Source organism: Octopus bimaculoides, chromosome 7 (assembly GCF_046866305.1).
Source record: "Octopus bimaculoides isolate indiv1 chromosome 7, ASM4686630v1, whole genome shotgun sequence".
NCBI classification, from domain to species: domain Eukaryota; kingdom Metazoa; phylum Mollusca; class Cephalopoda; order Octopoda; family Octopodidae; genus Octopus; species Octopus bimaculoides.
The window spans coordinates 19,593,001-19,620,675 of record NC_142934.1 but is presented as its reverse complement, the minus strand read 5'-3'; the positions used below and the strand labels follow the sequence as shown (position 1 = coordinate 19,620,675).

At 35.0% G+C, this 27,675-nt stretch overlaps 1 protein-coding gene across 50 annotated transcripts in view; it reads left to right on the top strand.

The window, feature by feature from the left end:
- Positions 1-27,675, top strand: part of LOC106872891 (phospholipid-transporting ATPase IA) — a 422,617-nt gene that overhangs the window by 325,973 nt on the left and 68,969 nt on the right. For 16 of the 50 annotated variants that reach the window (XR_016242557.1, XR_016242556.1, XM_089354939.1 and 13 more), the window contains 8 exons: positions 678-725; positions 2,972-3,062; positions 4,032-4,096; positions 18,289-18,378; positions 19,618-19,700; positions 20,150-20,255; positions 21,371-21,448; positions 22,279-22,389. Coding sequence is in view for 42 of the 50 variants with exons in the window: in XM_089354939.1 (XP_089211065.1) it covers positions 678-725; positions 2,972-3,062; positions 4,032-4,096; positions 18,289-18,378; positions 19,618-19,700; positions 20,150-20,255; positions 21,371-21,448; positions 22,279-22,389 (672 nt within the window). In the remaining 8 variants the exon portion in view is untranslated. Of the gene's footprint in view, positions 1-677; positions 726-2,971; positions 3,063-4,031; positions 4,097-4,691; positions 4,755-18,288; positions 18,379-19,617; positions 19,701-20,149; positions 20,256-21,370; positions 21,449-22,278; positions 22,390-26,115; positions 26,191-27,675 lie in introns of all 50 variants that reach the window. The other 34 variants (XR_016242559.1, XR_016242558.1, XR_016242555.1 and 31 more) reach the window with 3 other exon arrangements.

The window sequence follows — 27,675 nt, the reverse complement described above, 5'->3', positions numbered from 1 at the left end:
TAGTGCTCATGGGAACTGCCCATATCCTACGTAAAATACTGTCTATGTGATCTCAAATTTTAAAGCAAACATAATTTTCTTATGGTTTCTTAAACATTCACTTGAACAAAACTGTACAAATCCAAATATATGGTACCCTAGGCATAACACCTACATGAACTTCTAACTTGTTGTCTCTTGAGGTCTCTGGGTGAGACTTGGATCCAACTTGTACAAATGCAAAACAAAAGTCAAACATAAAATAATAATAATAATAATAATAATAATAATAATAATAATAATAATAATAATAATAATAATAATAATAATAATAATAATAATAATAATAATAATAATAATAATTCACTTTTGGAAACATGGGTGTTTTGCTCAGCATCCTTAAACAAACCTTATTCAGGGGCCTTTTGAGCGGGATGGGCTACTCGACTCGAAGAAAATTCTAACTGGGCCCCACCTGCGAGGTCATGCGCTGTTTATCTTGATATGAGATCGCCATGTCGCGCACACATGGTTGTGATACATGTGCCTGGTGTACCCTTATCAGACGGGTAGTCATGATGGGTATAATGGGCTTCGTATATATTTTACCCCAGTGTCACTTTGATGGCATGCACTGCTCTCTCACCTAATAATAATAATAATGAGTTTCTTATTTGTTTCCTTTTTTTTTTTCACAGAACCTTAACTTGATAGGGTCGACAGCTATTGAGGACAGGTTGCAAGAGGTATGTTTAAAAATTTTTTAATACGTGTTCTAATTAACATCTGTTTAACTCACTTGTTACCAAACCTACATGAAGCCTCTCTGCACCCTTTTAAAGGATTCATGTTTAAATTCTTTTTTTTTTTTTTCCATCTTTTAGTTTGGAGGGAGGCAGTGCCTATGGTCCTTAACAGGACCTCTCTGAGATTAGTGGGAAGATGGGCAACTATCCACAAATTGGTAACTTGGTCTGAATGTTAACAACATAGTGGACTTTGCTAAAACCATCCCAGAGTTACCAGGTATTGGTGTTAAACGAGGCAACAGATTGTCTACCTTGCAAGTAGGCCATGCTAGGATTTGAACTCAGAATGCGATGAGTTAGAACAAATACTGCTAGGTGTTCTGTCCAATGCTCTGATGTTTCTGCTAATCTATTACCCCTAGACCAGTACTTAGTTTTGTCTATCACAGAAGGATGCTAGGTGAAGTTGACCTTGGTGGGAGTTGAACTGGGAATGCAAGGTACTGAAATATATACCAAAATGCATTTCATCTGATGTTCTGCTAACTCTGCCAATTCACTACCATAAATACTTTTTACATAGGATTCTATGTAAAAAGTCTCCCTTGTTGTGTTCCAAACACTAGTTTAACTCTTTTGATATTAATCCACCTAAGACAACTTCTAGTTCTGTGACTCAAATTCCTTGTTTTAAAGTGATCTAAATTAAAACCTTCCATAAAAATCCCATGCTAATAATAACAGCTGAATTACAGCAAAGTTATTTCAATAAATTTTTATTATTTTCAAAATTTATTGAAACAAAGGCAGTGTATTTTAGCAGAAATATAGAAACAAAAGGATTAATAATGAAAAAGTAATTTTACTATAGATGCACATGGATATTGATTGTTATTGAGTTGAGCCTCAATTCTGTCACCATCATCATCATCGTTTCAACATCCACTTTTCCATGATGGCGTGGATCAGACAAAAATTATCGAAGCTGTTTATGTACAGCAGTATATGCCCTCCTGTTGCCAACCCTCACATGTTTTCAAGTAAGGTACTATTTACCCCTGGTCTTGTGGAGTCTAATATAGTGTTTACTTCATCTACTAGCTTAAAATTATCCATTTGGAATAAAAATACTTGAGATGTCGGTCTAGGACACTCATGGGAAAACTGCAGCCTTCAGGACTTTCTGAATGGTATACCTATTTTCACTAGGAAAATTACATATGCATAATTTTCTTAATGGTACAGCCTTCCTGATAATGATGTGTCGTCCCATACAGCCAGCTTCTCAAAACGGAAGTTATCCATTCCTGGTTTGTAACCATCATTAATAGTACAGAAAGTGTTTACTGCTTGGCTGTCTATCAACAGCTATTGTATACAGCCATACATGGAAGTGCACTGCTTACGTCTACAATCAATCCTGCTGTCCAACATTACCAACTGCTAAAAAGTTGTGTGCTACAGTTTTTGTCTTGTTTGTTTGCTTGATTGTTTGACATCCTGTTTGAATGTCAGTCTGTTCCGATGTCTCAGAACCTACCAAAATTAAAAAGGCAACTTTTTTTTTTTTTTTTTTTTTTTTTTTGTTATTAGAAATAACTCAACAAAATGAAAATAAAATTTGTAAAGTATTTTTTTTTTGCTTTGATATTATGTGACCCAATTGTATTCAACCATGGCTATGTTGGGTGAGTTACAAATTATATGTAGAATGAATCAACTCAATGAAAAATGAAATTACAGTAGACATAGATTTCTGAATCTGGTTCTATACATTACAGGATTTCCAGCCCCTTATAACAGGTTGCAACTCTAATGTATGTAAATGGCTTGACTGTGAGGCAAATATCAAAGGGTTCCATCATTTACTACATTAACCTTTTAGCATTCAGATTATTTTCCCAAATGTAATGCTTATTTATTCACATTGTTTTGAATTGACCATGGATTGTCTTGCAGCTTCAAGATTTTGATGATGTGATTGCTCATTTTTAGAATGACATTGTAGGATAGGTGTAAGAGATTAGATCTGACCAGTTTGAGCATAAAATAGGTAGAGTATTTGGACAGGATATGGCTAGATTCAGTGCTAAAGGGTTAAATTTAAATGTTTTGATTCATGGTTTGTACCACCTCCACAGTTGATGTAGCCATTTATTCTACTGGAACTTGTCTTAATGTGTTGTTTTTTATTTTGTTTGGTTATTTTTTTATATCCATTCATCCATATATTTTTTTTTCAGGGTGTACCAGAGAGCATTGCCAATCTAATGAGAGCAGATATAAAAATTTGGGTCCTCACTGGAGACAAACAAGAAACAGCAGTTAATATTGGTATGTTATTTATCTCTTGGTTTATGTAATGTATTCAAACAGGTAGAAATATATACATACGCATTTACACATATTTATGATTGGGGCAGGAGGAGGGAGGCATGTGTATCATGGCTATCAATAATAATACACACATAATACACCCTAATCTATTCCATCATTCTCAGTTCATTTGCAATTGTTTTTTGTACTTCTTGGAGGGTTTGATGGAGTTAGATTAATTGGTTATTTTCATTTTAAGTTCATTCTTTTATTTTCTTAGGCCTTCTAGTGTTTTAGTTCTTCACACTTCTTTTCAATTTTTTCCAATCTTTTCCTCCAATTCAATCCTTTTTCTTCCATTCCAGTCCTAATTTCCACCCGCCAGTCCTGTCCAGATTTTTTCATCCACTTCCATTCAGATATTTTCTTCCAGTCCACTCTAGATCTTTTCCTCCAGTCCTGTCCAGATTTTTCCCTCCTCTCTATCTAGATTTTTCATCCAGTTCAATGCTCAACTTTCTCCTCAACACTTTACAGATCATATTACTTTCAGTTCTTATCATTTCCCTTTTCAATAATTTTCAATGTTTGTTTAATATTTCTCCTCATTGTCGCTTTTCTGAGTCAATGAACAAGGAACAGAACTTGATTTTGGGCCTTCCATTCACCTCTAGAATAAATATGTTGTGTCGAGGGAGGTGATTACAACTGTTCTCTGGTGTAATTCAGGTTAAATTTATTCACAATGTCAGTTGTAAATCCTGCAGTAACCAGTCTCTGATAGATTTGCTTGCATCTTATCAAGAGCAGAGAAGCCTGTCTCTCAACTAGCTTGTGAACTGGGATAAGCAACAGTATTGTCTGCTAACACATTAAAGGTAAAACAAATGTAGCTTATAAACCACTCTGGTCTATATTGCCTATAACCTATAACCACTGTGGTATATGCTACATAGCAGCCTCATATTTCCCAAACTTCTCTTTCAGGCTATTCCTGTAAGCTTCTTACTCAGGGCACCCCTCTACTAATGGTCAATGAACACAGCCTTGATGTAAGTAATGCTTGTCTTTGTTATTGAGTTTTTTTATTGTCTTTTATTTGTAGTATTGTTGTTTTGAATTTTTGTTTTATTCTTTATGGTTCTAATCCAATTTTTTTTTTTTTTTTTTGAAATTTCATTTTTTTTTTTTTTATATCTCCTACAGTCTCAGAACTGATGATTGCTAATAATAATAATTATTATTATTATCATTACTTATCTTATCAGAGAGGTGAGCTAGCAGAATCATTGGCATGTCAGACAAAATGCTTAACAGCATTTCTCTACTCTTTAGGTTTTGCACTCAAATCCCACCAAGGTCAACTTTGCCTTTCATCCTTCTAGGGTCGATAAAATAAAGTACCAGTCAAGCACTGGAGTCGATGTACTCGACTTGCCCGCTCCCTTCAAAATTACTAGCCTCATGCCAAAATTAGAATCATTATTACTATTATTATTATCATTATTATTATTATTATTACTACTACTACTAGTACTAATCTAAATCCACTGGTGATTTCTGTAATAATTCATTTGATCCATAACGTTTTTTTTTGAAATTCAAGTGTTCCCCCCCAAAAAAGTGAAAGCCTTTTTATGATTACAGCAGAAAATTGGTAGCGAACACCGCAATGGAAGTGCTGCTGGTGGTGAAAATTTATTTGTTAAAGTATGTATTTTAGCACGACTTCTAACTGCTGTGCTACTTGTTCAAACTCTTATTATATGGATTTGTATGTAAGCTATTATCTTCTCTACTTAGTTACTTACTGCAACAATTCAGATCCCCCATATATATATATATATATATATTTATATTTATTTATATATATACATACATGTATATGTGTGTAAAAATATATAGACACATGTGTATATATGTATATGTCTATGAGTGTATTTATATACATTTATAAGAGTGTGTGTCTGTATACATTTGCTCTCTACCAAAGATACTAGCTACAAGCAGTGTTCATGTTTTTCTTCTGTTAACGAATCACTTGTTCACTTCATACTTTTGAAGATGTGCGAAACAAGAGATCCCTTACTTGAAAAGCTGGTATGGGTTAGCAACAGGAAGTCCATTCAGCAGTAAAACAATACCTCAATAATATATTCTCCTAACCCATGCTAGCATGGAAAAACAAATGTAAAAATAAGTGTGTGTGTGTGTGTGTGTGTGTATACTTTCTAAAGTGATTGATAATAGGAAGGATATCCAGCGATAAGAACCAGGCTCAAAACAATGTACAAGCAAGATGTGATCCTCCAGGCTATTTTGGTAGACTGTAACTCAGAATAAGAACAGACTCAGATCGTAATGACTTATCCAATCTGTCTACATGGAGAACATACATAAAATATGTTTATGTATATAACACCTACCACTTTACAATGTGCACTGGAAGCTTTTTTCCTGACACCAGCAATAATGAGATTGTCGAGTAACTTATAAGAAAAAAACGAGAAAGTCCCCTTCACTGAGTGGAGACTCAGTTCGAGAGAGGGGGGAAATGGCTTTATGTAAGGGTGTTGAGAGGCTAAAGTGTGATAGAGGGACAAGGGTAGGTGTCTTCTTGAGGTGATACATGACTACTCTGCATTATAAGAGTGGATGAGAGTAGCTGGAAAGAAGATAAAGATGGTGGTGGTAAGGTAAGGTACTAAAGCGAACTCCCAAAGTATAAGGAGGTGAGTATGAGAGAATACAGATAATAGATGGGGGGAGAAAATGAGTAATTTCATTAGAGTGTAAGAGCAGAGTAACAGATGGTTCAAGATGGGGGTAGAGGTGAATACAGTGAATGAAGAACAGTGGTGGAGATGTAGTTGATGGTAAGCATCAGTAGGGAAGGGAGTATAATGTGGGACTGATAAAAGTAGGGAAATGATGTGACTGGGGAGTGGAGATGTACAGTGACAGAGATGGAGGTCAGCGGTACAAAGTGGTGGCTATAGTGAGTAGGGCAACAATGGGGCAAGGGGTATCAATGACAGATATGAAAAGGCATTGACAATAATAGCAGATATAAAAGGTGTTAAAGATGAGGTATGGCAGGTTTAAGATTTAGCTCAGAGGAGAGGGAGAGACTACTGTTTACATTGTGATTTGCATGAAAAGTCACTGAGGTACAGTTGGTGGTGTTTATTATTTCTCTGTCAGCAGATTGCTGTGCCTATGCACTTTCAAAAATATGTGGAATAAGGGATCTCTTCAAAAAAAGGAAGAGCTAGTGACAGGAAAGATATTTGGCCATAAAACTATGCCTTTACCATTTAGCATTCAAATTGCTCGATCAAATGTAATGCTTTTTATTCACGTTTCGAATTAATCAGGCATTATCTATTAGCTTTCAGATGTTGATGTGATTGTTTTTTTAGAATGAAATTGTAGGGTAGGTGTGAGAAGTCAGATCTTGCTAGTTTGGACATAAGACAGGTAGAATTTTTGGGCCTGATACAACCTGTTTATATGCTAACTGGTTAATATGTACTCATCTAACTCCTGCTAGCATGGAAAAACAAGCAAAAATAAATGAATATGTGTGTATGTATACATGTTATATATATATATATATATATATATATATATATATATATATATATATATGGGGAATCTTGCCTTTCAGTTAAGTTAATCTGTCTCTTTACCCACTTCCAGTCACACATAGACTGTTGATGCCATCCAGTTTGTGTGGGGTATATATACATTTCTCTCTATATTATAACTATTGTTACTTCTCTACTCTTAACCTCAAACCATGGCCTCTGTTCGATATTCAATCCTTTAAATGTTTGCAGTTGGCTTCTGTCCAAAAGAAAAAAAAAATAAATAAAAAGAGACAGTACTGCTCTACTCTTTTCTCTTCCTTCTTATATTCATTTATGGTTTTCTTTTATTTCTTTTTTTTTTTAAATTCAGATATTTATTTCAGTTATTTTGAAAAATTAATTTCAATTCTTCCTTCCATTGTATTATTTTTAATTCTTCATTTTTTTTTTTTATTAATTAATTTTCTTTATTTTTATTTTATTATTTAGTGTTTCAGTATGCATTGCTACTTCATAACTTCTATCTCTTCAGAAATGCCAGTGGTTTATCTATCTATTTATTTATTTATTTATTTATTTTCAGCCTTTTTGTTTAGTTGTTTTTATTTTATTTTATTTCTTTCTGTATCAAATTTAATTTTTTTTTTTTCAGTAATTTGCCATGTCTTAGCTTAATCAGAATTGTCTGCATGTCAAGTATCTTGTTTCATAAATTTTATCTTCTTTTATATATATATATATATATATATATAAATATATATTTTTTAATTTGTCTTTTGTTATTGTTGAAATAGTGATAAACAAAAAAATAACACTAAAATAAATTAAGGTTTCCTTGTTTTCAAAAAGAAAGTGTTATGAAATAGTTAAAAATAACATCAGTAACAACAAATAATAATAATAACAAAATGTCAATGATATGTTTATTATTTCACTTATGGATCAGACAGATGAGTTGATTTCCCCAGCAAAAGAAGACTTCATTATTTAAGTGTTTTTGATGTCTTTAGTATCTTAGTGTCTTTCTGCAATTTAGAGACAGGAGCGCTAAAAGCACCGTCCGAGCGTGATCATTGCCAGAGAAGCTGTCTGGCTTCCGTGCCAGTGGCACGTAAATAGCACCATTCGAGCGTGATCGTTACCAGCGTCGCCTTACTGGCACTTGTACCGATAGCACGTGAGAAAACATTCGAGCGAGGTCGTTGCCAGTGCCGCTCGACTGGCTCCTGTGCAGGTGGCATGTAAAAAACACCACTTTGAGCATGGCTGTTGCCAGTACCACCTGACTGGCCTTCATGCCGGTGGCATGTAAAAGCACCCACTACACTCTCGGAGTGGTTGGCATAGGTTGGACAGTTTGACTGAGGACTGGCAAGCCAGGAGGCTGCACCAGGCTCCAATCTGATCTGGCAAGGTTTCTACAACTGGATGCCCTTCCTAATGCCAACCACTCTGAGTGTGTTGTGGATGCTTTTGCATGCCACCAGCACTGGCATTGGCCACATTCAAATGGTGCTTTTTGTGTGCCACCAGCATGGGAGCCAGTCAAGCAGCACCACTATTATTACTATTATTAAGGTATCAAGCTAGCAAAACCATTTGTGGCATTTCTTTCAGCTCTTTATGTTCTGAGTTTAAACCTTGCAGAGGTTGACTTTGCCTTTCATCCTATTGAGGTCAGTGAAAAAAGATACCAGTCAAGTATTGGAGTCAATATAATTGACTTCTCATAAGTTTGCTGGGAATTTGCCAAAATTTGAAAGATTATCTTTATTAGCTATCAGGACAGTAGCATGACAGGACCATTAGAAGATTGGACAAAATGACTTACAGTATTTTGTTAGAACCCCCTGTATTCTGAGTTCTAATCCCATTGGGGTTAACTTTGTCTTTCATCCTTCTAGTGTTGATAAAATACCAGTCAAAATCTGGAGTTGATTTAATTGACTAACACCCACATCTTAAGTTTGTGGCCTTATTCCTAAGTATACACTGTTATGTTTCATGCAAGGAGCCATTATTATTATTATTATTTTATTTTTAATTTCATATTCTGTTTAATTATTTATTCCATCTGGAAGTATCTACCTCTCTGAGTACAACTGGTTACATTTTTCAAAGTTGTTATAAATGCAACAAACACCAAAATACCATGAAATATATATATATATATATATATATATATATATATATATATATATATATATATAAACACACCACACATACATGCACACACACACACATATATACACACATAGTGATTTAGAAAGCACAGTAATACATTTGGGAATAGATGAAATGTGACGATTAAAAGATGATTAAACTTTTGCTGATTTAATAATCTTAATATTTTGAGCAAATATGCCCCTAGTCATAGAGTAAGAAAGACAAGAAGAATGTCTTAGCTTCTTAAAGCATGTCTGTAATACAGACATTCAAAATATCAGGATTATGTAAATGTTTCGAGATAAAAGTTAAATCTTGCCTCTTATTATGTTTAGTCTATTCCAAAATGCATTATCACATCTTTCTAAATTTCTGCTCTTTTTCTTTGTACGTTTGTCAGTGTTTCAAGCAAACTACAGTATTCCTATATCATCATCAACATCATCATTTGATGTCCATTTTCCATGTTGACATAGGTTGGATGGTGTGACAAGATTTAATGGTCCAAGGGCTACATGATGCAATCCTTGAACTCCAGTGTCTGCCTTGGTGTGATTTCTGCAGCTAGATGACCCCCCCCCCCCCAAATGCTGGTCACTTTACAGTGTATGCTGAGTGTTGTTTTTGTGCCACTGACACAAGTGTAGTTGTCATGCAGCTGGCAAAACTATGAACATCAAGGGTATTGGTTTATATTAGGTGGCAATGATGGGGTTAAAAGTATGAGAGAAGGGAGAGGGGAAAGACAGGTTTTTGTTGTAGAGGAGCTACATGGCTGCACCGATTGAGACAAGTTTGGGAATGATCAGTAGGAACTGCTGAGAGATGAATAGTAGTGATGAGGTGTCTAAGTAGTCCCTCATGGTACAAGACAAGTAAAAGTGAGTGGAGGCAAGAAAACTAGGAATGTGGGGATTGTGAGAGATGGGAGAATAAGAGAGGGGAGGTAAGGTAGGCAACAATGATGAAGATTGGATTGGGTTAAAGGGCAGATGTAGGACATGGTGGATTAGGTGTGGGGGATAACGTTGTGTAACACGATTTTTGTCCTTGGGTAGAAACTTTTCTTTCTTATTTGCTTGCCTTTAGAAAGTATGAAAAATGGTTAACATTTCCTTCAAACTTTGCTTTTGTTACATTTATTCAAACTCCAAAGAATCCCTGCTCATGATCAGAAATGCACATATTGTCAACCACTAAGGGACATGGATAAATGGTTATGGTCAAGCAAATGACAAGCAAATCTGTGGTATTGAGCAGAATATTTGCTATGATGATATTTCTACTTCAGCCACTCTGTACTGAATCTGTCTGAAATGTAATGGGAAATAGGTCAGTTTCAAAGAATTGATGTCCTGATCACAAAAGCAAAGTCTGAACGGAATAGTAGTCATTTCTTTTGATTTCTAGATAGAAGGAAACAGGAAATAACACTCACTGACCAAAGACAAAAATTAAAATTTAGTTACACAGTGTAACCAATGATGCATGAGTTGGGTAAGGATGCAGAAGTGAATGGAAAAGGTGACAACAGAATAGTAATGATGATACAGTTGACTGGTTCCTGCCAAACCATCCAAGCCATCCCAGCATGGAAACAGGTGTTAAACCATGATGATGATGATAATACATATATGTATATACATATGCACATAACTATAAAAAAAAAGCAGGCATCTTTTTTTGTTATTATTTTTGTTTTTTGCTCTTATTTGAAAAATATGGTTACTATTTCATTTGAAATAGTGAAAAGCATAAATATGGAAATTATAAACTCTAAAAGGAAAAATGCCATGGAATGGGTACATTTTTGCTTTGTATTCTAAATTTCTTGGAAAATTTTAATGATGTTTTTCTGTTGAAGATGAAAACCAAGTTAGGTAAGGTACTGGACTTCTGACTTAAAAGTCCACAATTGCCTCCTTGGGCAATGTACTCTACCCTTGAGCAAGCCCTTTAACTGCATATATTCTATAAACTGCTTTGTGTTGAATCAAAATTGTTTTATTCTCTCTCATCTGCTTGGATGGGTCCTGCTCAATTTGTAATGTAAGAGATTTTAATGTAACTTGTTGAAGCAGTTAGGTTTATGCTTGGGTTTCCCCTCCCCTGTTACCGACCATTCTAAATGTTGGGGAACAGTAACTATTCTTCAATTAAACATGTGTCCTGTTTTGTGTAAGAGGAGGAATCGGTCTATACACTAATTCATCAAACTGACATCATGTCCTTCCTCACTTAAGTTGTTCTATTTTAAGGTCACTAGTCCCCTCTACAGCCTCACCCCTTTCTCTCTCTCTCTTTCTCTTTATCTATCTGTCTATATCTGACTTGCATTTTTAATGAAAATTAGGCTGAGTGGGTAAAATTTAATGCTTTGTGACTATGTAGCATGTTGTCAAAAAGAAGATATAAGCTTACAACTTTTTGGTTAAAGGGTTAGCATACAGCAACACTTTCCATCCTTGTGTGTGCTCTTGCTCTGCAATCCATCTGTTTAAGACAGAGATAAGAATAGGTCCTGAGTCTTAGCTGTAGCTAGGAGCCAGCTGAGGCCTGTGTATCTAGGTTCAAATCCGAGAGTGCATTCCAGGAGTTTGATAATTTACTATCTTGTTGCTATTGTTAGATTTTGATCAGCCATTTTCTGTACTCCTTATGGTTGTTTGAACTCAACACCTACAATAACTCGATGAGTCGGTGAGGGAGCCTCTCTGAGGTCTTTCAACTTACTAGAAGTAACAACCAAATCTCTCTCAAATCACAATGTGCCACCTTTTAAAAAGGAAAGAACTCATTAGATATTGTAGTCTATTACATACCTTTAAAAGGTAGGATGGTCATGACTGGAATACCTTTGATCAGTCTTCTTGATCAGGGTTGTGCTGGAACTAAGCAACAATAGTAACTCTGAGCCAAACAGAGCATCTACATGGTCACACTAACTGTTAGAAATAGCAGATGTATCAAATCAGATCTACCTTTTTTTTTTCTTTTTCTTTTTTTTAAGGTAAGACAGATTGTGTATCATTGGATAGGGTGGGGGCACAGAATGAGATGGTCATAGCTTTAATTAAGGTATACTTGATCAGAGCTGCCTTTAGGTGGAACAACAATAACAAACTTCAATACAGTCACTCAACAAGCTAGAAATAGCAACCAAATCTTCCTCAAATTTAGCTTGATTTTTTTTTTTTTTTAAATACATTGGGTGATGTAATTTAAAGTGGACCTGTAAAAAAAAAAATGTGGGGGTCGGTGATTATGCATGGATGTCTGTGATCTGTGGTTTACTGGATGAGAACTGATGTTGATTTAAACAGCTACACCAAACTAATTGTGATTTCTCTCAGTACAGTGGTGAGAGGAGCTAAAATGTCAATTGGCAAAAAAGTTTTTTTTATTTAAATTACCAATTGAGTTTTTAAACATTTTATTCATTTCTGTTTTTTTCTGTTTTTCTCTCTCTTTTTCTCTCTCTCTCTCTTTCTCTTTCCCCTTATTTTTATTCTCATTTGCGGCTTCCCTTCTTTTCTCCTCTATTGGTAAACATTCCTGCAGTTAGCTTACTGTGCCTTAGAATGCTGCTGCTATCTGTCTGTGCTGCTGCTGTTCATGATAATACTGCTGCTGCTACTTCTAGCATTTGGAATGGGCCGTCATAGCCGAAAGTCACTTTCCAGAATTCTGTAAAATTTCATATTTTGTTTGTTTTCTTTTTCAAATTGCATATATAGTCACACACACACACACAGAAACGCAAGTATATTTTCTCAGCTGCTCAATTGTTGCTTCTGGAATATTCTGTGATGTTTAACACCCATAAGCACAAAGATTTTAGGTAGTCCAATTCCATCCCTTACATTTGAGCTACATAAAACCAGTGCTCCCTACTGATTCCACCTTTCTTTGATATTTTCTCTATCTTGCTCATTCCGTTGTCTAAGGCTGTCTTGGATAGTTTAACAATGCACCAAGGATAAGACAAATGTGAAATTTTTTTTTTTTTCTTGTTTAAGGCCTTTTTGGCATATCGCAGTCTCTCTGCACACTTTTTCCTTCTTAGGTGCATGGTCCCTTTTTCAGCATCTGGTTTCATTTAAAAAACAAAAAAAAAAAAACCACTTGATTCAACTCAAGTAATATTGCAAGTATATTTCTCTATCCAAGAAGGAAGAAAAGTCAACATTGAATGCAACTTATACAGGAAACACCGAGTAAAATAGTTCAGAATATTTAAGTCCATTAGATTTGGGTTATATTTTCCTCCCTCTTCAACTCACATTTCTTGTTTACCTAGCATTGCTTTCTTTCTATCAAATTAATGAGTTTTTCAGTTTTCTCACCACCACTTCCTTCCCCATCTCTCAGATTCTGAAGTACTAGTAAAACTGTTAGACTGTACTGCTATATGTCATCCTAAATCATAGAAGGATACAGACATACACATGCAGACACACACTCACTCACAAAATTTTATATTCAATGAAAATGTTTCCAAAAGTCATTGATGCTGTACTTATTATTCCCCTTGTAGTTCAGCCAGGTCTAGCAGTATAAAAAGTTCTATTTTGTTTTGTTTGCCTACCTTGATATGAAGCCTTTGCAACCTGTTAGCTTTTGTTGAAGTAAGAAATTCACTGTCAAAAATGAGGTTCATCCTTCCTTACATCATAAAATACTAGATATTCTCTCTCTCTCTCTCTCTCTCTCTCTCTCTCTCTCTCTCTTACACACACACACACAGGTGCAAACCTTTCCACATAAATATGTGGCCACATCATGTTAAACGCATTGATTCTCATCTGACCACTGAAGTTAAGCAACGTTGAGCCTAGTTAGTGCTTAGATGGTTGACCAGTTGAGAAACCAAGTGTTGTAAGTATCTCACTTTTAGCAAACCTCACCAGTGCTGGTGCCACATAAAAAGCACCCTGTCCACCATGTGAAGTGGTTGGCATTAAGAGGGGCATCCAGCTGTAAAATTAATGCCAAAGCAGACAGTGGAGCTGGGTGCAGTCCCCAGGCTTACCAGCTCCTGTCAATCCATCTGACCCGTGCCCGCATGGAAGCTGGCCATTAAATGATGATGATTGTGTGTGTGTGTGTGTGTATATATATATATATATATATATATATATATATATAATATGTATGTATATCTGTGTGTGGAGGTACATGGCCTAGTGGCTAGAGCAGCAGAGTCGCGGTCGAAGGACCATGGATTTGAATCTCAGACTGGGCGGTGTGGGTGTTTATGAGTGAAACACTTAAGCTCCACGTGGCTCTGGCAGAAGGTAGTGGTAAACTTCTGCTGACTCTTTCGCCACAAGTTTCTCTCTCTCTCTTTCCTCCTGCATCTAGCAGCTCACCTGCAACAGACCAGTGTCCCATCCAGGTGGGGAACCTATACACCAATGAAACCGGGAAACCAGCCCCTATGAGCCAGGCATGACTTGAGAAGGAACAATATATATATATATATATATATATGTTGTGTTGGACTCTGACATTGCTTTGTCAGACAAGGGTTCTGTTGAGCACAGCTGCAGAGTGTTCTAAGTTCAATATTTTGTTGTGTCATCTCATGTGGGGATTCAGATCTATACAGGGTTTGCTGATTCTGTTGCTGACATTTTAGTGGTGGTTGATATCTGGGAGTAAATTGAACATGGTTCTTTTCTCCTTCTGAGTGTTAATCCTGGCTGAGAACTACACTTCTGCTGACAAAACCTTATAAGAAAAGAAATGTTTCGAGTTGTCCCCCTTACTTAACCAAATTAAACACCTTTTGATATTTAGTTGGGGTTAGGGTTGGAAATCAAATCACTTACAAAACTACTTTTGCTTTTTGTCCATCCTTATTAGAGCGGAATGGACCTGAGAGGCAGAGGTTGATAAAATCTTAATAATACTAAAACTCGAGAAGTTGTTTGTTTGTTCCTGAAATATCTCAGAAATAATATATTTTATCTCTTTTTTTTTTTTTTACATATATATTTTCATACTTACTGTATGCAATGCAGTATGAGGTTTCATGATATTTGGACCTCTATTTATTAATGAAAATGATTAAATACAATTTTTCTTTGTTTTGATTAAAAAAAAAAAAAAAACACGGCTTTCATGACATCAACACACATACACATATAATGAATGTCATGGCGTGTAAATCAACACAAACACACATATGCTATCTGTGACATATACACATACAGTCTTTGCGCTCTCTCTTTATCACTCTCTAAAAAGAAAAAAGTCGATTTTTTTTTTTACATACACACTGAAATAGGGAAACATCTTTTTTTGCGGTGATTACTTATCATTTCATCATTTCAGATTTTATTCTATTTCATGCATTTTACATTTGTAATCTCTTTGTTGTTTTGATTTAATTTTCTTAATACAACATTACTTACAAAAATAAGCAATGATCAATTGGGTAGTTCCAATTAAATAAGTCCAGAAGTTAGGTTAAATATATATACATGCATAAGTACCATGAATTCTCATTCTACAAACTGGCGAAGGATTCCATGAATACTTTACCGGACAACATTGGGTAGTAAGCCCAGTAGGTATTAAATATGTAACTGGAAGAGGTAATCAATTTTAATCAACTGTTCCCTTGCCCTAAAATGTGTGACTTTGTACCTCCATAAAAAAAAAATTTTCTTTTTCTCTTTATATTTACTTTTTACTCAGTTCATTGATTTTTTTTTTTTCTTTTTAATATCCCTGAACATTCAATCCTTCAGCTTTGACTTGTTATCATTTGATACCTTCAAGAAAAACTTTCTCAAGATCTACCAGAAGTATATTGTCAGTCACTGGACAGTAGTGACTACAGCATCTGCTCTGGCAGACCATTCCATGTTTCTTTCCTTTTTTTTCTTCTTCCTCTTTGGTAATGTTTGTTGTTGCTGCTGCTGCTGATGATGATGATGATGGTGGTGGTGGTGGTGATGGTATTGTTATTGTTGCTGTTGTTGTTTTATCAATCTCTCCATCTGTTTGTAAAGAAAAGCTATTTCATTTCTTTATAGTATTTTTAAATGCCTTTATTCTGTGCCAACATGTGTACAGCATGGAGAAACTTCAGTTAACATCTGATATGCACAAGCACACAATCACACTCACATATATACGCACACACTCACACTCACACGTATATACATAGATATAAATACACATATATATACACACACATGAACTATATATGATTGTTGATATTTGTTGAATCAAATTTCTGTTTTATATTTGCATATTAATTTTCCTATTATCATTGTTATTATTATCAATACTGATTAACTTAATTCTTTTTTGTTGTTTTTTTTTATTTATTAAAAGACATAAGTAATAATAAATATGTGTTGGAATTAAAGACATTAATTAATTTTAAATTGGAATGTCATTAATGAAAAATTAAACCAGTCATCTAATAACTCAGTCTAAGTGTTATTATGATGTTTGTGTATATATATATATATATATATATATATATATATATATATTTGTATGGTTGAAAGCATGTGACAAAGTAGTTACAAATTTCACTTCAAAATCATGAGATCTGAAGTTTCAGATTTGATCCTACTGCATAACAACTCAAGCAAGTGCCTGCTATCATGGCCTCATCTCTACCCAAGCCTTGAGAGCGAAATTAAATTATATAGACATTGTGTAGAAGCTTGTCTGGTTGACTGCTCCCGTGATGCAAAGAAGCAGCCTTTTCTCCAAACTCTCATTTTATTTCTGTCTGAAGATTACATTAACCCTTTACAATTTAAACCAACCATGTCCAGCCATGATATTCTAGCTGTTTTTTTAAGTTCAAGCTGACCAGATCTAGCTTCTCACACCTATCCTACTACATCATTCTAAAAATAAACATCACATCCTCAATATCCTGAAGCTACAAGTTGATGCAAGATTTAAATCAAAATGATGTGAATGAATAAGCATTACATTTGACATGGTAATCTGAATGCTGAAGGGTTAAAGGGCCACATGTCTGTGGAATACTCAGCCTTTTACTCTCTAACTCAGCAGGTAGTCCTGTCAATCAAGCAAGTGGAGTGCTCACCATCGAAGCCAACACTCTATGACTAGCGTGTGTGATGTATGTACACAGATGTTAGTATAATTTAAAAGCTCAGCAGACAAGATTCCCAACCTCTGGACAATTAATCTAGAGAAGAATGAATACTCTGGAATAAAACCATTAATATCTCATGGCTTGTCATGAGAGTGGCTGAAGACAAGAACACTTGAAGTATAGATTCTACACTGAGACATACACACAACATGGCCTTGCCCAATACAATCACATAATTTGAGAGGATAGACCAAGAGAGAATGGGTATGCCTGTAAAATCTATGTGGCTTAGTCTAACATTATAAAAACCTGTCTGCAGGGAGTCTTATCAAATGGTAGCATCCCAGATTGTTCGTTGGTGTTATCTGCAGCAAGTTATTTTTGTCAGTGTGCATTTAGTTTGATTCATGCTGTAAGAGGTTTGTTAAGGCATGTGTGTGCCATCCATTTCATGGGTATCTTATTGTATAAGGTTGTAGTTATCTGACATGTTGCACTTGTTGAGTGAAGTGATATACAGATTTTTTTTCTTTTTGCCTACATACAAACATGTACATACAAAGAGAGAGAAAGTCAGTATTCAAGGAAAGATTATACTCATTATTTGTGTGTGTGTGTGTGTGTGTAATAAAATATCTTACATTTACACTTTCAAAGTATAATTTTTTACTCCAATTCAACAAATGTCATTGTCAGAGGACAACATTCTTTGATAATTTTATCATATTTCAACCATTTTTGCAACAAAAGAAGCTACATTCTGTGTTCCTATCATTACATAAAAAAAAAGAAGAAAAAAATGGCAGAATACAACAGCTTCATGAACATGATATTCTTCTCACGGGGAAAAACCATGTTTACAATTTAATAAAATGGAATTTCATAAAGTACACTTAAATTTTAGATTGGTGCAGGCATCATTGTGTGGTTAAGAAGCTTGTCCAAGGCTCTTTCCCCATTATAAATATTCTGCATCACATTTATTTGAAATCTTCTTTGAAATATTAGGATGCTACATGGAAAAAAATGGATGGTAGATGAACAAGCAAACAGTTGGCTTGATAAATGTTCATTACGGCTCATTAACCATATCAGAGCACTTGGCTTTCTACACCTTTACACTCCATCTTGAACATTAAGGAACAATTGAAAAGAGTGGAGACATTAGTCAAGTACCATTGCTTCTGTATGAAACTCGGGGTAATCGTCCCAAGTTTCACTTGTGCATGCACTTAAACTACCCAATCACAATCAGGGTTTCATTACAGTATGTCATTCCTTTAATGATATTCAAAAATTAAAGGGATTTTGCTCTTGCTTTATTCAGTTGGTTAATGTTGACATTCCCACAGGGTATTTAATATTCTTGTGTACCATTCCATTGTAGGCCACCAGAGAGACACTCCGTCGACATGTCCAAGATTTTGGTGAGCATTTACGGAAAGACAATGATGTTGCTCTTATTATTGATGGTCAGGTAAGGAAAATGTTTCATCATATTTCAGAGAATGGGGACTGTTGTAATAACTAAAAAAGATTATGCCTATTTGGCTGGTTTTCTGTAACCGGTGGTTAAGAAAGAAAAACAAAAAAAAACAAAGCTTTGTGAATGTATCATATGATGGTGGAATGGAAAGTTTTTGTGTATTTTGAAGCAGAATGGCTTTGATCAAGGATCAAAACCAAGTTGGTGACTCTGCTTCCTGAGGAAAGTAACTAAAACAATGATAAATAGGTGATGTATTTGTGGATTTGCAGTAGTTTTGCCTCACTGCAGAGCACTGTATCTCTTCTTTAACTTTTGGTCAACCAAAACATTGTGAGTGAAATTTCTTTGATAGAATTCATGTGCAATCCTATCAGAGGAACCATTGTTGTTTACAGACGGTAAACTTAATATGTTGCCTGACTTAACACACCATCACCAGAGCCCTTTCTGTAGCAAACATTCAGGACAGATTTCCTTTCTGGGGATAATTTCCTCCTATCAGCCTTGGATGCTGTAGAAAGGGCCATAGCAGCTATCCTTCCTCTCTGATTAAGCATTGAAAAAAATATAAATAAAAACTATGTTGATACTTAAGAATGGTAAATAATGTGCAAGCAGTAGCTCTAGTTTTTAGTCATATATCTTCGTTCCATTACAGTGGGTTGTTAGTAATGACTTTTTTGTGCTGAGTGTGGAAGGGTGAATAGAGAGTATTGAACAACCAATTAAGAGGTTAGGATTCATATTGTCACCAGCACTGCTTTTGCCTGCCTATAGGACAAGAGACTTAAAACTAGCTGATCTCTACAATTGAGACAATGGGATGCTGCTTGTGATGTATTTCAGTGCTGTAAGTAGTTACTGCACTGAAAAATTTAGTTTTTTTTTTTATTTTTTTTTTTTTTTTATAAAGCCAAGTTAAATTCCAGTTGCAGTGAAATCTACTGTGATAGACTGATGTTCTATCCAAGGGCAGTTTTGTTTCTCATTTGTTAAACACCATGGAAACTGTATGTATACATGACCCTAGAAGTCCATATGAGTCTGAAAAGAATTAACTAAAAGATTTTTATTGATTGGATTAGGGCATAATTCTGAAAAAAGAAAATGGTTTAATGCAGTATGTTGGTAGTTGTTCTTTCTATAAAGAATTTTGAAAGTTGATAATGTTATATGTTAAGATCTGAATCACTGATTGACTGATAATTTTATATTTATCTTCATTAGACATTGAAATACGCCCTCCTCTGTGACTGTCGACAAGATTTCCTTGACATTGCCGTTTCATGTAGATCAGTCATTTGTTGCCGGTAAGTCCAGTTCTCTCTCTCACTCTCTCTCTCAGTGCCTAATGGTTCATATATATATTCTCTTTACTCTCTGTAAAACAAACAGTGAGTGGAATTGATAAACAGAAACTGCACAGAATCATGTATACATGCAGGTGTATGAATATTGTCATTTTCACTTTGCTGCTTGATACCATCTTAGCAAAAAAAATGGTAATATCATGTTTACGTTCCCCATGATCAATACATCTTTTAATTCTGTGCTAATATTGGTTAATGGAATGAATAAATAAAAAAATCTCTTGCAAAACAGTTAAGTGTTGGTGACAGGAAGAGCATCAAGCATAAAACATTACCTCAAATAAGTATCCATCTGACTGATGTCAGCATGGAAAAATAGATGTAAAATGAACAAATGAGTGAATAATTAATATATTGATTTCATCCTTTTTCTTTTTATTTTTTCACAGTGTATCACCAATCCAAAAATCAGAATTAGTAGAACTTGTCAAGCATTCTGTGAAAGCTATAACTTTGGCCATTGGAGATGGTGCCAATGATGTTGGTATGATCCAGGTATGTGGATCCATTTGCAGCTATAGTGTCATTATGAATTCTTCATATATTTTCTTATACTCTTTTGAGCTGTAAATCTAGTTAAATATCTCGGCTATGTCATTGAAAAGTTTGCTTCTCAACCAAATGGTTTCAGGTTCAGTCCCACTTTATTATCAAATGGACTGATTCTGAGTCTGCTTTCCTAAGCAGGAGGAAAGAAACTGGAAGAGGGCACTTTTCCATGCCCTGGGGATGGCAGAGTAATCTGGGAATTTTGCGTGGGGTTTACCTAAGTGGACTGCCCTGGGGTTTCTAATTATTTATTATGATTTATTTCTTTTATTCATTATTATTTCTTTAATTTGTATTATATATCCTCTGTTATATCAATTAATGTGTTCGTATTACCCTTTGATTGATGTAAACCCCACCTGGTTTTGTATTGTTTTTGCTTTTGATTTGTTTTTGTGTGTTGTATCTCATCCTTCGATATTGGCTTCTATGTCTTGGGCCCTTGTGGCCAATAAAAGAGATCATTATTATTATTGAGAATGTGGCAAACTGGCAGAATCGTTAGTATAACGGTATTTCATTTTTGAGATTAGGAATTCTGTACATTATTGATGAACGCTGGAGAGTAAATCAACCAAAATGTTATGGTAACAATAAACAAGATGAGGACACGTGTCCATCTAATGTAAATAATATAAATAAAGTATTTCATTTGTTGCTATATTCCTAGTTCAAATTCTACCGAAGTCAACTTTGCCTTTCATCCTTTCGGCGTCAATAAATTAAGGAACAGTGAAACATTGGGATCGATGCAATTGACTAGCCCTCTCCCCTAAAATTTCAGGATTTGTGCCTATAATAGAAAGGATTATTATTATTATTGTTATGGATTATGTAGTTATAATTTTCTTTTTTTTTTTTTTGTTGCTAATAGTCTTAGCAACTAATGCTTAATATTAATTAACTTCAAATTTTTTTTATCTTTATTTTTTGTTTTGTCTCTACAAATATTTTTGGGACTCTTTCATCATGTGTTTCTGTAGAATTAGAATTTCATGTAAATGTAATGTGGTGCATCTTTGTATTTTTTATTTTAAAACCTGTTTGTCTTACTTTTTCAGTCAGCACATGTTGGTGTAGGTATCAGCGGTAACGAAGGCTTGCAGGCAGCATGTGCTTCAGACTATGCTATAGCCCAGGTAGAGTATTCCAGAACTTCTGGTGACATTCTTTGATTTGCTTTATTTTTCAGTGATTTTCCCATTCTATATTGGTATTTACTGCACAAAGCAAACCTTATTTCAGTGTTGGTTTTTTTTCCAGGCTATGTCTACATGTCTGTATTTTATAATCCATAGAAACAACCCAGTTGACTATAGTGAAATATAAGTACAGGCATGGTTTTGCAGTTCAAAAGTTCACTTTTCAACCACATGGTTTTGAATTTAGTCCCATAACATAGTTCCTTGTGCAAGTGTCTTTTATTACACCCTTGAGCCAAGCAAAGCTTTGTGAGTGGATTTGGTTGACAGGCTGAGAGAAACCCATCATATATACATTTATGTATGTATATATACATCTGTTTGTGTCTCCTTGTCTCGGCATTACATGATAGTTGTAAATGAGTATTGCTTTCATACAAGCTATGTCATTCATTTCCAATATTCTTTGAAAGCACGTCTGGCCATGGAGAAACATTACCTTGGTTAGAAACAGGTGATGGTTGGTTGCAGGAAGGACCATCCTGCTGTAAAGAATTTGCTGCAACATTTCACTCTGACCCATGCAAGCATGGAAAAGTAAACATTAAAACAAGAATGATGGTGTTGGTGGATATGAGTGTCTTGGCAGAACGCCTTATGAACTTCTTTCATGCTTACACTTAACACATCTTCGCTGTTCTCTTTCTTAAACACTCATCATCATGTGCACATTGTTGCAAGTTTTCTGCTTATGTATAAAACTTTTTCCTTTTTTTTTTCCATTTCACATATATATCTACATTTGTGTGTGTGTATTTGTATTTCAGTTCCGTTACCTAAACAAGTTGTTACTCGTCCATGGAGCCTGGAGTTACTCAAGACTGTGTAAACTTATTTTGTATTCTTTCTATAAGAATATTTGTCTGTATGTCATAGAGGTAAGTTTCACTTCTTTTCATGCATTCTGCTATTGAAATTATAACTTCATCTGTTTAACTGCTACTCTCGACATTCTCTAAACTTTCCAGTTGTTGGCATCCTTTTGTCTCTGGAGACAATGGAGTTGCGCATAAACTAATCCAGTCTGGTTTTTACATTTCATGCCCTCTCCAGTTTTGCACAGGCCTGGGCTGGATGTAAAAAAATCCTGGGTAGCCCAATCGTCAGGATTCCTCTCTCGACCTTACTGACGTAGTCCAAAGGAGTGCAGAGCATTACGTTTGGCACCAGCTTGGTTGCAGGAGCTGCCAGAAGAGTGTCGAGTCAAACACTAAACTGCCCACAGGGCTCCACTCCGGATTTCTTTGAAGGTTGTCTCCTTTCTGTAACCCTGTATAGGGGCCCATACTGGGTACTGTCAGCTGAGCCCGGGACTCGTGTCAGGCAGGGTCGTCACTCACTGAAGTAGTGAAGAAAACCGCTACCCACTACCTTCCAGTAGTACAGTAATATTCCATCAATTTATTGATCTTTGCAGTTGACAATCAATGCATCTTCATTATTTGGTCCTTCCATCCAGTTATCTATTCATTGACCCATTCCCTCTTCAATCCATCTGTCTGTCTATTCATCAAACTATTTATCTATCAAGCTGTTTGTCCAATCTAGCCAGCTATCAATAGATCAAACCGTCTGTTCATCCTTTCTATGAACTCATAAACAAAATACTACATTCTTGGGAACTTCAATGCACACAGTTTGGCTGTTGCATTCCTCCCCAATATGATTCTGCTGGTTTAACAATCAAATCTATAGAGACTGACTATAGTTTCTTCCATTCCTAAGAAAAGCATCTTCTCTAATTTTATCAAGTACCAATCTACTTCTCTCTGTTTTTCAATGCCTCGCAGAAGTTGTAAACAGTCATAAATAACTGCCTAAGAGACTTCACCAAAACTGTTTACATAGAGCTAAATCTACTGGAGTTAGGCTCCCCTACACAACCAAAGATATTAACACTCTTGACAACTTCATTGAATGTAAAGTCTTCAGATATGTATGTCTTCAGAAATTCTTAGCTAAGTTGATTACATAGTGATTCTCATCTCTTGGATTTGCAATTTCTTGTCAGGACATTATATTGTTGTCTACAGTGAAAGGGTTCATTCCAACACCCATTCTATCAACTCTGATGTTCTCCAAGGATTACTTAAATCTCTCCCAACACTTAAGTGATGGCCTACTTGCAGTTACTAAGTACACATGCACTCCCACATAGATGATACCACCCTATACCCCACCTTAACTTTTCCACATGCAGGCATCATCTACATAGAATTCATGGAACTTACAACAATTCCTGCCATACTGGCATTGCTCCCATGGACACAGGCTTAAAAATAAATTTTTGTTCAACTTGATTTTCTCCAATGCCAAATTCATTTTTACATCAGACATATATTATAGTGGTTTCTTGTAGACTCCCCCTTAACTTTTCCACATGCAGGCATCCATCATCTACATGGAGCTCAGATGCTTCATGTCATATCAGCATTGCTTCCATGGACACAGACTTCAAAGCAAATTTATTTTATTCAACTTAATTTTCTCCAAGGCCAAAGTCATCTTTACATCAAACACATTTGTTTCTAGTACACACTTCATTGTAAGACATTTTTCATCATAGAAATTTTGTTCAGAATCACTTCATCACACTTTGTCATATACTGTACTACTCTCTTCATCACTCACTGTCACACTAGCGCATATTTTTACTCTATTGCATACTGTTAGCTTAGATTTATTTGCTCTTTGCCATAACTCACTCAGGGCTGTAAAGTTATTACACAAAACCTTTAACTCTAGCTCCTCAATTTACAGTATCTTTGTGTTGAACTCTGACTTCAATTGCTTTATTTGTAATTGGTCTCATATATTTCTTAATATTGAGTGAAAGATCACATTCATATCCAATGTGAATCATCAGACTTCTTTTTAGCAAATTAACCTGTTAAAATTTTGGTTTAAAGGCAGAAGTTATGCCACTGGTGATTTCTTTTTATATTATTTAATGAAAAAATGATAAATAATAAATAAACATTAGATGAAACTTGCAAAATGATAAACAAGGCTGTTTTTATCAGAATGCTATAAAATTAGAGATAAAGAAATAAATTATAAGAATAATATAAAATCAGGAATGTCATTGTTTACCAGCTTAAATATAAAAAAAAGGTAAAAGTCAAAACTAAAAGAGTATATACTTAAAGCAACTTAAAAAATGACTATTTTGAAAAAACTAAACTCAATTCTATACATAATCTTTACTTTGCGGTATTAAATCATTTTTGAAATGCAAAATTTTGAGAGTCTATGAATGATTAAGGGAAATTTAAAAGCATTTATTCTGTAAAATATTGAGAAGTTTATCCTGACAAAATGTACCATAGATTGCTTATTGCCACTTTAGATCATCTCGATGTCAGAGCAAGGGAAGATGATGGTTTCCCTGTGTTTTTTATCCTTTTCTTTTTTTTTAAGAGACATATGACTGTTTCTTTTAAATTTCAATGGTAAAAATATTATAGTGAATAATAGGCTCCTGGGTTTACTGGAGGGGTTTTGTTGTGTATTCTGGCAACTCACTTAAAACACTGGGCTACTAGAAATAACAGCAAAATCACCCTTACATCACATCCTAGCATCTTTGAAAGAGAAAGTCTACATGGGACAGTGTAACAATAGGTATGCAATCCCTGAGACCAAGACAAGATGGTGTGCCCAGTAAGGTCTGATTTGTGGCTACAGTTTTGCACAATTGTTAGAGCATAGGATTCAAAATTGCAGCCTTGCAGTAGTTGTTCTGGATCTTGGCATTTTGAGTTCAAATTCTGTCCTGCCATGGTGAACATCACTTTTCATCCTTTCATACTTTTGAGACATTTGAGACATTCAACTTTTACGATGAAAGTAAACAAATAAAGTTTGTTTTTTGTTGTTTTTTTTAGAAGCATTGAGATGTATTGTAAGAATAGAAATAAATTTATATCTCAAACGCATGATAATGCTATAAATAGCGTGATCAGGATAAATTATCCATTTATTGCAGAAAAATACGCTACTGGCCAGCCATGAGACTCGAACTCATCTCTGTGATTACGCGTCAAGTGTTTTGACGTGTAATCACAGAGATGTGAGTTCAAGTCTCATGGCTGACCAGTAGCGTATTTTTCTGCAATAAATGGATAATTTATCCTGATCACGCTATTTATAGCATTATCACGCGTTTGAGATATAAATTTATTTACTATTATATTTTTTTTTAAAACTTCTATTGACAAAAACATTAGTGCATCAGACAAAACGTCCCATGGTATTTGTTGTGGCTCTTTACGTTCTGAGCTCAAACCCAGCTAAGTCAACTCTGTCTTTCAGCTTTCCATATTTATTTGATAAAATAAGTACCAAACAAGTATCGGACCAATGTAATTGACTAAGCCCTTCTCCCTTTGAAATTTTTAGTCTTGTGCCTATCTTAAAAACAATTATTTAGACCTTCACCATTTTCTACGTCTCCTGCATGACTCATTTCCAACAAATGACTCCTTCATATCATCTCTCTCTCTCTCTCACACACACACGCACACACATTCCTCTAACTGTTTCTACATTACTATGAATGTCTCCACTGTATTTAATCTTTATGAATTGACTGTCCATTTCAGCTCTGGTTCAACACACTTTGTGCCTTCTCAGGGCAAATTGTCTTTGAGAGGTGGATAATTGGTTTTTACAATGTGGTATGTGCAATCCAACATTTCACCAATGTATTTCCAAATGTCCCACCTATTTTCAAAGCAACCTAATCTTACAGAACTTGGTTGCTGTGTACTACTAACCAGTTTCATACAAACTTTTTCTCATATTTTTTTTTCTTTTAATGTGTGTTTGTTTTATCTACAGCATGGTCTGTATGTGTACAATGTGTATAAAGATATGTATGTGTGTGTGTGAGATACATACCAGCTTTTTAGCTATATTTATAATGCTTGCAACTTTCCAATAATGCCCTGCTGCAAAATTTCAGTTTATGCAATTGTTTGATACATTTATACATACATATGCATATATATTTGTGTGTGTATATGTATGTATATTTTCATGTGTGTGTCTGTATATGACCAGGGCATTCCATTGTCCTTTTAAATTCCCAGCGTTTCAAAACTTCAAGTAACTTATGGCCCTTCATTCTGTACTTTTTTCACAATCACATTACCCTTTCCCCTCACATCTTCAGCAAAAGACAATAAGGGATCAACTAAACCATGTCCTTTTCCTCAAGCCGTTGGTAATTGTTGTTGTTATATAGCCTTGGTTGAGGGAACATGAGATGTTCCAGTCGTAACCATATCTTTTATTCAGACATAGTGTATTTTGGACAACATTATCCAATGTGTCATTTCTTTTTCTTAAGATGGCATGATGCAATTTTAGGGAAAATTAGTTATTAATTCTAGCAGATGTAAATTTTTCATGGTCCAGTGGTTTTCTACTGTGATGCACCAGACTGTCACAGGCAACTGCTATGGATGGATGTCTTTCAATTCTGCTTATTTCTCGTGCATTTGAATATAGTTGAGAAATCATTCATATCAGACAATAATGGGTGGAGGTGGCACCAATGGAAGAACTGGCAGTTTATTTAATATCATCTGAATCTTAATCCTTGCAGATAATTTTAAGTGGGTTTTTAATCTATTTATTTATTTATTTTTTTGTTAATCACTTACTCTGGAGTAGCCAGGTATCTAGCCTTTAGCAAGACACTTGTGCTTGTTACTTTATGCCAAATGCCAGGACTCTCAATGCTTGACATAAAGCCACCAACCACCCCTCTTCCCATCCATTTAAGTAAAAGGGCTTTTTCATATCCCTTTTACTTAAGCAACCTTACTAGTGCCAATAACAACAACAACAACACACAAATGTGTGTATATATACATAATGTCTGTATATATACATAAAATAGTTTCATTTCTAACCTTTGCCCTTTCAAGTAATTTTGGCAAAACATTATCGTGTTTCCTTCCCTTTGTCTACCAAACGCCATACTCCACTCTGTTCCCCCTGGCATATCACAGCACACCATTCCCCATTACACCATTTAATATATACCACACAATGGCCTTGCTCCCCTTCAAAATTCCCATTTTACTAACACTAACCCTCCTCTTCTCTTACATACTCTAACATTTTGCTTTCCCTTAAAAAGTAATGGCTATGCT